The sequence below is a fragment of the Tyto alba genome, unplaced genomic scaffold (assembly GCF_018691265.1).
Source record: "Tyto alba isolate M040663 unplaced genomic scaffold, T.alba_DEE_v4.0 Super-Scaffold_41, whole genome shotgun sequence".
Lineage (NCBI taxonomy): Eukaryota > Metazoa > Chordata > Aves > Strigiformes > Tytonidae > Tyto > Tyto alba.
This window is the reverse complement of record NW_024881317.1, coordinates 10,511,921-10,525,185: the sequence shown is the minus strand read 5'-3', so window position 1 is coordinate 10,525,185 and position 13,265 is coordinate 10,511,921. Positions and strand designations below refer to the sequence as shown.

The window sequence follows — 13,265 nt, the reverse complement described above, 5'->3', positions numbered from 1 at the left end:
CGAGCCCGCCGCGGGGCGAAGCCCTCGCCTCCAGGGACAACCAGGAGGCGGCTCGCCGGCCACAGCCCCCGGGGCCCCACAGGGCTCCCGACGTTCCCCCTGAGGGGGGGCGGCTCCGTCCCGCCGCGGGGGACTCCCGGAGGGAGGGACGCCGTGGGGTGAGGAGGGACCCCACGGTAAACGCGCCGTGCGAGGGGCACGAAGCCCACCGGCCCCCCCCCCCGCGCTGAGGGAACCGGGCCCGGCCCGGCGCGTCCCGTCAGCCGCGGCGCCGCGCGGGCGCAGTGCGCAGGGCGGGGGCCGCGCAGGCGCAGGGCGGGTCTGCGCGGGAGCGGCGGGGGGTCCGCAGGGTTTGTGAGGGGCGGCACCCGCACACACACCCCCCCCCCCCCCAGCCCTGGGGGCGCGGATCCCGGGCGGCCGCTGCGTTTTGGCGGTCGCCTTGTCGGTTTCGGTCGGTGCTGTCCGCCGGGGGGGTTGGGAGGGGTGTCTCTGGTGCAGGCGAAGCGGCAGCGCGCTGCTTGCAGTCAGGCGGCGCACAAAGGGCCGCGGCGGCCGCCCGTACCAAAAAAAAAAAATAAATAAATCCACCCAAAAAAGCCCAACCCCCACCCCACCGGCGCTCAGCTGGGGCTGGCGGCCGGCAGCGGGTGGGGTGTGTGTGTGGGGGGGGTGGTAATACACAGACGGCGAGGAGACGGGCAGCCCGCGGACAGTACGCGCCCGGCGGGCCGGGGGGATCGCAAGCGGTGCCCGGTATTGTTCCGCAGCCGACAACAAAGAGCGGAGCCGGGGTGGTGGGGGGGGGGGGGGGGGGGGGGGGGTGTGTTTGGGGAAGGGGGGGGGTCAGCGCCGGCCCCTCCGCGACGCGCCCGGCCAATGGGCGCGCGCAGCGATGGCGGCGGCGGCTCGGGGCTGTCCGCGATCGCCGCGTTACGCTGCGGCCCCCCCCGCCCCTCCGCCCGCCCCTCCGGAGCCGTCTGGCTGCAGCAGCGCCTCAGACAGAGGAGGGGAGAGGAGGGGGGGAAAAAAAAAAAAAAAGATCCGAAAAAAAAAAAGAGAAAAAAAAAAAAAACGCTGAGTGAGTGGAGTGGAGCCTGGGAGGGGCTCCTTAAAGAAACGCTGCCGTCGCTTGGCATTGTGGCCGGCGAGGAACTCGAGGGGGGGAAGCCATCGGAGCTCCTCTCGCTATCCTCTTCCCACCCCCCCCACCCCACCCCCAGCCGACAAAAAAAAAAAAAAAAAAAAAAAAAAAAGGAAAAAAAAAAAAAAAAACAACAAAAAAGCCAAAAAACCTCGGGGGGGGGAGTCGTGGGGGGGGGTCCTGAGAACATCTTATAAACCGGATTGCACTGAGAGGAGGAAAAAAAAAAAAAAAAGGCGAAAAAGATACAAAATATACAAGCAAAAGGCAACAACTCCCCGGTCTCCAGCAGTCGCCCACCCTCCCTTTCCTTCTCTCCTGCTGGCCATCTGCCTTGGGTTTTCCTTTGTGTCTGATCTTTTACTACTGAGCCGAGTGCAGGAGGAGGGTGCAACACACACAGGGACTATGCCCAGCTCGCTTTTTGCAGACATGGAGAGGAACGGGAGCGGCGGCGGCGGCGGCGGCGGAGGGGGAGAGACCCTGGATGACCAAAGAGCCCTTCAGATCGCCCTGGATCAGCTCTCCCTGCTGGGGCTGGACAACGACGAGACGGGCTCCATTTACGACAGCGAGCCTCGGAAAAAGAGCGTGAACATGACTGAATGCGTCCCGGTGCCCAGCTCGGAGCACGTCGCTGAGATAGTGGGGAGACAAGGTGGGTGCGCCTGCATGCCGGGGGGTGCGGGTGAGCGGGTCTCCCCTCCGCGCTGCCGGGCGGGCGGCTCAGCTGCGGCACTGGCCCTTCCCAGCAAAACTGCAGCTCTACGGTGGTGGCCGGTGCCGGCTTCCCCCAGACAAAGAAAGTGCATCAGCCGTGATGTTTCCGAGGAGCGTTATGCATCAGTTTCGAGATGCACTTTCAGCTGCCGGGGGAAGAGAGCGGGGGGGGGTAAATCACGAAAATATTAAAAATCGCTCCTTTCCTCCGGCTGCAAAAGTTAAGATTTGCGAGAGGAAACAGGAGGAAAATGGGAGCCTCGGTGTTTTTTGTTCCCCCACCCCCCCCAAAGTTAGAAATCATGAAATCGTGGATTATTTTTAAGGAAGAGAAATGGAGTGGGGAAGTGGAACAATGGAATTGGAATAAAGCATCCGCAGTGGGGAATGTGGCTCATTCGGTACAGCCGCCCGCTCCTCACCTTCTTAAGAACTGATTTTATTTTTCCGAAAGGAAAGTGCTGAGCAGGATTGTAGACTGGTGGGGTGTGTTGATTTGTTGGGGCAGCTTGCATTATATTTTCTTTTTTTTTTTTTTTTTTTTTTTTTTCTGGTCGTGCAGTTTTTCTGCACACTCTTTTTTTTTTTTTTTTTTTTTTGATGTTGTTGTTGTTGCTGTTCCTGCAAACTGCACGTTGGTACTTTTGGGGCAGTTTGCATGGCAGAGGTGTCGGTGGCCGCTCGCGATGCCCTTGGGTGTGTGGCAGGGCTGTGGGCTGACATTACTTTGCACCGTGAGTGGAGATCCTGGACGAGACGCCGGCTATCACCTGGGGTAGGGGGCAACGTGTTTTGGGTGGGTGGTTTTTTTTTTTCCCCTCCCTAGCTGCACCCAAATAATGGGTTGTAACCGGTTCTTCCCCCACCACCACCACCACCACCTCCCCTTCTTCCCCCTCCCCTTCACCCTCCATCTCCCACATCTCGTTCCCAGGTTGCAAAATCAAAGCTCTGCGGGCAAAGACCAACACCTACATCAAGACCCCGGTTCGCGGGGAGGAGCCGCTCTTTGTTGTGACGGGCAGAAAGGAAGATGTGGCCATGGCCCGCAGGGAGATCATCTCGGCGGCCGAGCACTTCTCCATGATCCGGGCCTCGCGGAACAAGAACACGGCCCTGAACGGCACCGTTCCCGGCCCCCCAAACCTGCCCGGCCAAACCACCATCCAGGTGCGGGTGCCTTATCGCGTGGTGGGCTTGGTCGTGGGGCCCAAGGGGGCCACCATCAAGCGCATCCAGCAGCAGACGCACACTTACATCGTGACCCCGAGCCGGGACAAGGAGCCCGTCTTCGAGGTGACGGGCATGCCCGAGAACGTGGACCGGGCCCGGGAGGAGATCGAGGCGCACATCGCCATGCGCACCGGCGGCATCATCGAGCTGACGGATGAGAACGACTTCCACGCCAACGGCACGGATGTGGGCTTCGAGCTGAACGGCACGGGCAGCCTCTGGAGCAAGCCCACGCCGCCCAGCATCACCCCCACCCCGGGCCGCAAGCCCTTCTGCAACTACCGCAACGACAGCTCCAGCTCGCTGGGCAGCGCCTCCACCGACTCCTACTTCGGGGGCGGCACGGGGGGGGGCGGCGGCACCCGCCTGGCCGACTACAGCCCCCCGAGCCCGGCGCTGAGCTTCACCCACAACGGCAACAACAACAACAACAGCGGCGGCGGCGGCGCCGCCAACGGCTACGTGTACGGCGGGGGGGGCGGCGGCGGCGGCGGCAGCGGCGGCGACGTCCTCTCCTCCCCGGACTGCTGCTCCGAGCTGCCCTTCGACTCGCCGCCCGGCTTCGACCTGGCCCCCGCCCCGCCGCCGGGGGCCGCCCTCATCTGGCCGCAGTTCGAGCGCGGCCCCGCCGCGCCCCCCTCGCCCGCGCCCCCCTCGCCCGCCGCCGCCGCCTTCCCGGGCGCCGCGCCCGCCAATGCCAACCTGGCGCTGCTGGTGAGCGGCCCCCGGCGCGGCGGCGGCGCCCCGCCCCCGGCCCGGCTCTCCCCGCCCCTGCACGGCAGCGCGGCGGGGCCCGAGCACCCGCTGGCGCGGCGGGTCCGCAGCGACCCGGGCGGGCGGCTGCTGGCCGGCTCCTACCCGCTGTACGGCAACGGGCTGGGCTCCCACCTGCCGGGGCTGCCCTCCGACTCCTCGGCCTCCTCCTCCTCCTCCTCCAGCTCCTCGTCCAGCTCCTCCTGCTCGTCGTCCGGCGTGCGGCGGAAGGGCAGCCGCGACTGCTCGGTCTGCTTCGAGAGCGAGGTGATCGCGGCGCTGGTGCCCTGCGGCCACAACCTCTTCTGCATGGAGTGCGCCAACCGCATCTGCGAGAAGACGGAGCCGCAGTGCCCCGTCTGCCACAGCGCCGTCACCCAGGCCATCCGCATCTTCTCCTGAGGCCGCGGCCGGGCCGGGGGGGCGCGCTGGGGGTGCCGCTGACAGCGGGTGCATGCTATAAATAATAACGGGCGACGCCATTCTAGTGCTAGGCTAGTTTTTACACTGTACTTTAATACGAAGCTTCCAAAACCCCCCCTTTTTTTTAAAAACGAACGAAGAAACAAACAGGAAAAAAACAAAAAAAAAAAAAAAAAGAAAAAAAAACAGAAAAAAAATATTGAAAGTAGAAGATGCTTATGATGATGACAATGGTGTGTGGACTGTTAGTAAAACGTGCTGGTAGTTCCTAGGATGCTTATTATGAAATAATTAAATCTATGGGTGGATACTTTTCTGAATGTTCTTGAAAGGGCAAGAAGTTCCTGTGAAAACCATGATACTGCAGCTTTATCAAAGTTTAAAAAAGAAAAAAAAAAACAAACTGTAACATATCTCTTATATATATTAAAAACGTTTAAAGGTTTTAAAGATAAATTGCATTAATACAGATTGAAGTATTTTATTCTTTTTTGACTTGAAAAATTATATTTCATATTGCAAAGATGTTTACAAGTATTTTAATTTAAGTTCAGTGAACTTTTTGTAGCTGGGTTAAATCTTTTTTATTTTAGTATGGCCTTATGGCAAAGAACACTGTATTATTTTAATATCACACAATTGTGAACGGAATTACAAACCATAAAATGTGTAATGCTTTGAACAGTATTCTGTTGGGATGGAGATTTTATAGGTTCAGAAAAAAAATCTTTTAAATCTGCTTCACCCAGCATATTTTCTATTCAGTGATATAAAGCATATTTTATTCTATATTATTACAAAAATGGAAATGTATAAACATATGTCAAAAGGAACTGTTGAAGCTTTCTAACATTTGTATAAATAGAATTCAGTGGAAATTACAAAAATTCTGTTGCACCACTATAGTTTTAGTATTTCTATTTTAATACATTTGTTTACCACTTGTTTATGTATATGTAGGTGACGTTACTTGAGCTTAAATGTACTTTACTGAGCAAAGTTTAAAAACAAAGTATATTTTATTTTATGATAAAGGGCCTTTAACCTCATGGTCAAATACTAATATTATATTTGCTGAGACAAGATTTGAAATTGTATCAAGAGTTTTATTTTTCTGACATTTAAAGTTCTACATAATAAAAGTAAAACTTAAGTAATGGTGCTACTTCATGTTTTTTTAAGTATTTCTATATAAATAAAATAAAATATTACACAAAAAAAAAAAGTACTCCGTGTGGTGATTTGATATGTTGTGCTGAGAGTGTCTTTTGGATTTTTTGTTATCTGCTTGTAGCACCGAATCATGTTGGGAGTTTAAACTGTGTCATGTCAGTGTTGCTGGAACTCTTTAGCTTGTGAGGTTTTAAGGGGAAAAAAAAAAAAAACCAACCAAAAAAATGTTTTGGTTTGTTTGTTTTGTTTTTTTTTTTTTTTTTTAATATCTGGCATATTGCAGGGGTTATTCCACATGCTATTTTTTTCAGAATCTTTAGTCTTGACAAGTACTTCGTTTCGCATGATTTGTTACTTCTAGCAAATAAAACATATGTGAGAACAGAGCTGACAGCTTGCTTCGCTTAGGGATCTAAAAGCAGGTGGCAGGGGAGGCTGCTTTGTTGTAACGCGCTGGTGGAGGCCAAATCCTGCGGGTCCTGGCTCTGCCATGCTCCAGGGCCTCAGAACCTCGGCCCAAACGCAGCGTTTTCTGGAGTGGAACGAGGGCTGTGGTATCCTTCCTCAGCTCTTGGAAAGTGCTCCTTGGTATTTGGCAGTTGTGGTTCGGGTAATTGGTGTTGACAAGCTCATTTGAATAAAAAATTTATTGCTGTGTAAAGTTTGTTTGCTTTTGATGATGCCCGCAGTGGTATTGGGGCGAAGGAAGTACAGACGTTTTCTGACTAACAAGCCCACGAACCCACCAGGCAAACCCCGCAATGTTTTTGTTGAGGACTGTAGTCAACGTGTTTGAGTGAACTGGCTGGATAAAGCGTGTTAGAGCAGGTTTCAGAAGGTAGCTGCAGAGCATCTTCCGTGTTTGAGGGTGCAGGTGCACTTTTCAGCAGGAGAACGAGAACAATGAAACAAACCCAACCGGTGTAGCGCACTTCATGTGTTTTACTTTGTGCTTAGCAGAGTATGACAGAGCTGCTCCGCTCCGATCTCCTTTATGGACTCCAGAGCTGCTGGTTGGGTGGGAAGGGGGAGGAGGGAGGATGCGGCAGGGGATGATGGGATCTCTTTGTTTGATTTGATTTGGTTTTTGCTTCTTTCATTGAACTGTGATTGTGATATCATCTGATTTATAGAGTTAAAACCCCTCAAAGTGTTGCCTTTGTCTCAGGAAGCTTGTCATTTTGAATGGTGGAAAAAAACCCCAAAACATTGCTGTAGAAAAGAATCCAGAGAGCGGCAGAGAAGATGGGCTTAAAAACAGAAGTGGTATGGACACTGAGAAAAAACGAAAACAAAACCTTGGCAAAATTGGTTACTTTAAAGGGATCAGGAAGTTTAAGTCCACGTGTATATTTTCTTAATGATGGGTGTTTAGGAAATGTATTCAAAATGCGTCAATCAATTTCTCGTTTCAGTGTAAACATCCTGTGCTGGTGTCTGGGAAAAGTTGTGAAAACGGCTATAAATAAAAAAGTGAATTTGATCACTTTGCTTAATTTTCCAAGCTTAGTGAAACCAAAAGGTACAAAAATCAAACAAAAATTGAAAACTAATTTCTCCTCCTTTTTTTTTACCCCTTAACGTACAGCACTGTGCGTCTCCCTGGTGTTAACATCAGGGGTGTGGAAGACGGAGCAGCCGTGCTCCCCGTAGTGAACAGCTCTCGTGCCCCAGCCGGACAAACGCCCCAGCCCAGGCGGTGTGCCAGGGCGCTGCGAGCTCGGGCACCGGCCGCATCGTCCAGGTTCACCTTGCAGGACTTGTCTCGGTATTTTCTTCACCAAACTGTGGCTGAAACAGAGTCAATCCCCTCTGTGCCTGTGGCCTCGGCTGCCTTTTTGGCCTCTATATGCTGTTCCACCCCCCGCGCGTGTTCCATGTGTGTATTGTTACAAGACAGGAAGATGGGCTGCAGTGCCTTAAAAACTGATGGTGTTCATTCCTCTTTGGGAATTATTTCACCCGCAGAGGGACCGGTCTGGATTACTCTTGTTTTGGCGTCAGATGATGCAGCAAGTGCCTTTTGCCCCGTCGTCCAAACGCGTGTGGCTGGTGGCGGTGGCAGAGCCGGCCCTTTGCCGCCCGGCGTGGCTGGTGGGGTCAGCAGCACCCACAGGAGAGGGAACCCCCCGGCTGCCGCCCGGCGTGGCTGGTGTGCTCCCCTCTGTTGGCGGGCAGCTCAGCAGCGTGCCGGCGCAGGCCGTGCCCATTGCCCTACGTCTCCTTGCTTACTGGGTTGCAGCGATGTGCCCCGAACCCCGAATCTGCTCCCAGCGGCGGGGTGTAAAATCCCTCGTCTTGGGCTGGGAGAGACGCGCGCACGTGAGCAGAGAGAGCGCGGGGAGGAATGTGCGGGCTACACATGTGTGCTGCCCGCCCAGATTTATGCCATAGGTCGGTCCCTCAGACTGCAGAGGCCGTAAATCAGCGCAGAATTTGTCCCAGGGTCTGGGGCCATATGGCGTGCGGGAGCGGGAGAGGAAGAGGGATGCCCGCCCGAAAGGAGAATAAAAGCCTGCGTTCCATGCAGGAATATTTCAAAGCCTGAGGAAGGGGCAAAGTTCAGTTTCTAATTGAGTGCTTTGAAATATATAGATGTATATGGTCAATGTTTATCTTCCAGGACAAAGATCACTTTGTTTTCCAAATGTCGGTGTGTTGGTGCTGGAAGCCGTAGGCGGGGGCCTCCCCCCGCGAGGCTCCGCTGCGGCCGCCGCAGCGGCGCGGGGCCGCGGGTGCCCCCGGCGCGTGTGGGCAGCCTGGCCCGGCCGGAGGCATTCGCCAGGACCTCCACGTTCCGGGGGGTTTTCCTGTCTTTCCTAACGGGCGTGTATGGTTCCCAGTGCGTATACACATAATTATCTCAAAAAAAGGATGCATTTACATTTGTAAGAATTATTATATACAAAGTCCTGAGCTTAATTATTCCTCTGTCCATATTTTGTACTCCATGGAATTTGCATAACAATCAGACATCAAAGCCAGAGTCCTTTACTAGAAGAAAGGTCTTTCCACCGTATTATTTAATAAAATAAATTATAACCATCAATTTAATCTAAATTTACTCTTTAGATAATTATTTTTTTTCTACAAATCAATTGAAATGAGAAAAGGAAACTTTAAATTTAGGAGTAAGAATCTAGTACAGTGAGGTATTTAAATTAAATTGCTTTTTCTTTGATGTTTCTCACTCCTCTCTGCCAACCCCCTCACCCATCTTTTTTTCTCCATTCTCCTTGTCTTGCCATTTTGGAAATTGAAATGATGCTCTGCTGTCACTGAAGTGAATGGGAATTCTGCCGCTGGAAGAGCATGCTGGTGAGTATGGCGTTTAATTGATCTAGAAATAGCAAAAAGCAATTATTCACCCTGCCTCTGCTTATTTGTGTTTCCTGTACCTGTTGTCTCTCTAGTAGAGATGATTGAATTAGAGAACAAAGACTATTTTAAATCTAAGGTAGTTAAGGGATGCTTCAGTCTGTATAATCATTTGATTTTCTGATTTACCTTTTTACGATAGTCTACCTGGCAAATGCCAAAGGGCCCAAGGTTGCAGGTGAGTAAGTGCTCTATCCAACAGCGAGTGATGTGGGAAGACACTTGTAACTACTGTGTTCTCTTGCTTTCTTCTCAGAAAAAATATATAGATAAACATACATATGTGACCATATATTCAATATATACTTGTGTACATAGGTGACTGCTTAAAACCCTCCAGAAAATCACAGCTTAGAAAGTCTTTCTTTTTGCTATGCATTAATGTTACCAGAAACTGACTGTAATACTAGAAAAAGTTTTATTGTAGTTTTATTATTTAATATTAAGGATTTTAATGAAAATTTCACAGGTGGATATGTAAAATAATTACATCTCATCTGATTTCTAACTTTGATTAAAAAGCAAAAAGCTTATTCTGGCTTAGTTTTAGTGAATTAGGTTGTACCATGATGTGCTTATATAGTGATGAAGCTGTATCAAAAACATTCAAGCATTTGGTATATGGACCATTCATTGATGTTATCTGTACGCGTACATCATGTACAGCTCTGTGCCCTAGATATATACATGCATATGCGTACAATATTGTGAATAATACATAGCCCTGATCTTTTAAGGTTTGTGCAGTCTTGGTAAATTGTCTCTATCGTGTGAGGTTGAATTTCTGGCCTGAAAGGAACATCAAATGGGTCTGTGGCTACAGGAACCACCTGTATCCATCCTAGGATGCATTTCTCTGAGTTTTGGGCTCCATGAAACCAGTATCAGAAGCCCCCCCATTGATCAGGACTTAATTCTCCCCAGAAATTAAACTCTGGCAAATAAAGTTTGTTTGCGTATAAAATCTTATCCAAGGCACACAGATAATATTTCTCCCTAATGTGGGTCTGTTGGGTTTTTTTGGTAGGGAAGTTTTTGCATATCATTTGTAACAACCTACAGCTCTTCACTGGTAAGAAGATTATTGTTTGAGAAAACCAGTCAGTTAGATACATTCATACTAAATGCATCTTATACCTTTACCACTACAAACGCAATTGATTAGCTGTCTCGAGAAATTTATAGCCTTTGATAAGACTGCACCAAGAGAAGTGCCTTGTTAGTTTTAAATGGAGAACAAAAGGAGATTTTTGATGTTCCTCATTACTGGTTTTCCACTTGTGGTGGAAATAAAGTACAGTAAAGTGCTTTTTCCTCTTACGTATAAGGGCTCTTCTGCCTTTCATACCTGGTAGAATTGTGTGGCCCACTTGCATTAGTGTGATGGCAATGGCCTTGTAAATGTGACTGCCACGAATGGGTGAACACTCTGTCGTCTCCTATTTTGTCCTTTGTCTTTATATTTTATTCACTCTTACCCTCTACAAAAGGGCCTTAGTTTAGACCTGAGAAAACAGTAGTGATGCTCCGTTTCATTGCATATCTAGTGGCAGGTTTTGTTTGACTTTGATGTTCTTTATATTTTGATGGGTGTACTAAACAGCAGAAGCTATTTTAATCAAAAGAAAATTTCAGTGAGAGCACGACCTATAAATAGTGGGTTTGATAGAGTCACAAAAGTTTCTGTTACACATTTGGAAATTATTTCCACAATTTAACTGCAAAGGGCAAGTAAATCATGCCCCTTTAAGAGTTAGAAAAAAGGAGTGTTTTTCAGGATCTTTAGTTCTGCTACTGAGTCATTGTATCATCTCAGCTAATTAATTTCACCTTTTATATGCTTCAGGATTTCCATCTGTGAATGAACTAATGACACCTACTTACAGGCAGTATTGTGAAGATTAATTAATTGACATTATTGAAGTATCCCGAGGTGGAAGTCCTGACGTAAGTACAAAATATTATTACTGATACTTCCTAATTAATCTGTTCACAGTAGCCAGCATGTGGGAATCATATGGGTCTAGAGCAAACAAACACAGAACTGGATTACATTTGAAATCTGTGGGAATTATTTTTTTTCAGATTTCTGGTTTTACATGTTACTTGAACAACCTTATACAGTGGGTATAAGAATCTTCCTTCCTCCCGTGGCACTTACAGGTGTGGTGGGCTTGACTTAGGAGAAATATGTGATCCCAGTGGCAGGCTTTGTTTAGGATTCAAAAAGAAAACTTCCACTAGCAATTTTCTTACCTCCTCTGGTGTAATATTGCCAACACTTTAAAATGAGATGCCCTTTTTTAATGGAGATGAAATTGTCAGCGTTATAAAGAAGCGTACAGGACTGACCTAGTAATCCCTGTGCATGTGGCTGCATAGTACCGAACAGAGCTTTTCCTGCATGAAGGAGGATGGGAGGAGTGATGTCTTACATCATGAAGCGTCGGAAGGGAATTGATGTTGTGAAATTGTTCGTAATTTATACAGATAATAAGATCTATTCTTACGACTCATGGCTGGGATGCCGTTTGCATAATGATATGACTACAGCTGTGCAGGTCTTAGACCACATGTTTTAAAATGGCAAGAATAGCTGGAAACAGTGGAATTTGTCTGAGCCTTGCTGTAATTAAATACTGTGAAGCACATTCCTAGTTTTTCATAATGCTGAATAGAGCTGACAATAAGGTGAATGTAGTTGCCGTCTGTATCACTTTCCAGAGGCTGATCACATTCCTAAGCAAGTCGATACACTTTTTGTTGTTGGAAATGTAAGTCACAAGATATTTTTTGGAATTATTTGCAACTGTTGCACAAGTGCAGGCGGGAGGTTTAAAGCTTCACAAACATTCATATTTCTTTCTCCTTATGTCACTTCTTTAAAAAAATAAGTCACTCACATGAAATTATGAAACTGCTTCATGTTTGACGCAGTTGCAGATGTTTTCAGGCCACAAAAATGTAACTTTCTATGACTAATTTGAATTAAAAACCCACTACAGCAGAAAATGTCCTCAATCTTTGGAGTCATGGTTCTTGGAAAGCTCTTTCTTGGCTGTGCAGGAGGTCAGTCTTTTAAGGAGATACTCTGTGCACTAACGTGCAGCACTGCTAATGAGGGGAATTTCACACTTCTCCCCCTGACACAAGCTCTGTGTTCATCCCACCGACTGCTGCCTCTAAAGCCTTTTGGTATTAGATGTTATAATGAATGCTGGGCCATTACTGAGCCAGTGTAGCAAAACGCTGTAACTCTAGCTAAAGAGATGGCTTCCAGAAGGTAGGGTTACCCACACTGCAAAAATAAAAAGTAATTAAAATTGGGGTCTCCTGTTTGTCTCTGAGTGCATCTCTGCTGTATGGCTGCCCTTCCTTTCTCCAGTGACAATTTTCAAGCCAAATGGCCCTTTCATCATCACTCTGGCTTAGCAGCAAAGTTGTCTGTCAATAATAGCAGGCTTCACTTCTTCCCCAGCTAACTGGTAGTCAGACAGCCAAAGAATGGACTATCCAAAATTAGGAGCTGCTCAATGCACCATCCACTGGTGTTGTTCCCATCAGCCTAATTATATGACTTTTGGGTCAGACAATGTCTCATTGTGTGGCCCTTGGCAGCTACGGGACGCCTCATGCTGCATGAATGTCTAATGCAGAGTTCGATGGCTATGACAGAGGCTGCAGCTCCACGCTGGAATTGAAAACATCCGTGTAGTTTCCATAGAAAACCAGGTCAATGGTGCTTCCATAAAGCATTAGCCCCAGGGAAAGCTATTGGTTGCACATTGCCTGTACAAATCCATGCAGGGTGAGCAGTTTACGGTGCATTTCCCTTTCAGGTAAATGACAATTAAGGAGTCAGATTGATTTAGTCTTTAGTGACCTATTTCAGAATCCTAATTTATTGCAAGCACCATCCCCCATCCATTTATCTCTGTATTTTCTTCTATTTTGTGCATTTAAGAACACTTGTGAGGTATCTTATGAACATTGCAGTCATCATGAATATGGCTTTGTATCGGTAGGTTAAAAAAAAAATCACTTTATGTTTTCTTTGACTGTAAAATTTTAGGTAGAACTATCCTATCTTTACAACACTTCCTGTAAAAACCTGCCTTTTCTACAGGCAAAAGCAAGGTATGAATGTAAAAAGCAATTCATTGTAGATGAAGGCTGTAATATGCTTGTTCATTTCAAAGGAGACTGTATAACTAATTACATTTTAATTAAATCTCTAACGTCAACAGCTGTTTTTAAGGGATCTTTTTAAGCTACATTTATTTTTAGTATTGTTTAAGATCGTCTTTCTTTGCATGCATCTCTCTTCATGCATTATTGCCTTTTAAAAAGTTTTCCCACTTTTAAGCTATCAACTAATGCTGGCATGTACTAAAGGCTAAATGCTGGTAAAAATCCTTGTTTAAGATGCTGGCTATGGCTT

The 13,265-nt window shown here is 48.2% G+C and overlaps 1 protein-coding gene across 1 annotated transcript; it reads left to right on the top strand.

Moving 5' to 3' along the window:
• The first annotated feature begins 870 nt into the window (after positions 1 to 870).
• On the top strand, positions 871 to 5,492 carry MEX3B (mex-3 RNA binding family member B). Its single transcript, XM_032983062.2, has 2 exons — positions 871 to 1,802; positions 2,799 to 5,492. Exons 1-2 carry the CDS (start codon positions 1,553 to 1,555, stop codon positions 4,250 to 4,252), a joined length of 1,704 nt encoding a protein of 567 aa, XP_032838953.2. The 5' UTR covers positions 871 to 1,552; the 3' UTR covers positions 4,253 to 5,492.
• Positions 5,493 to 13,265: the final 7,773 nt, after the last annotated feature.

What these genes read in the sequence shown, in the direction of transcription:
- MEX3B (XM_032983062.2), top strand. Translation starts at nt 1,553, where the DNA reads ATGCCCAGCTCGCTTTTTGCAGACATGGAGAGGAACGGGAGCGGCGGC. An exon ending in TGAGATAGTGGGGAGACAAG is followed by an intron (nt 1,803 to 2,798) that starts GTGGGTGCGCCT and finishes TCTCGTTCCCAG; the next exon opens with GTTGCAAAATCAAAGCTCTG.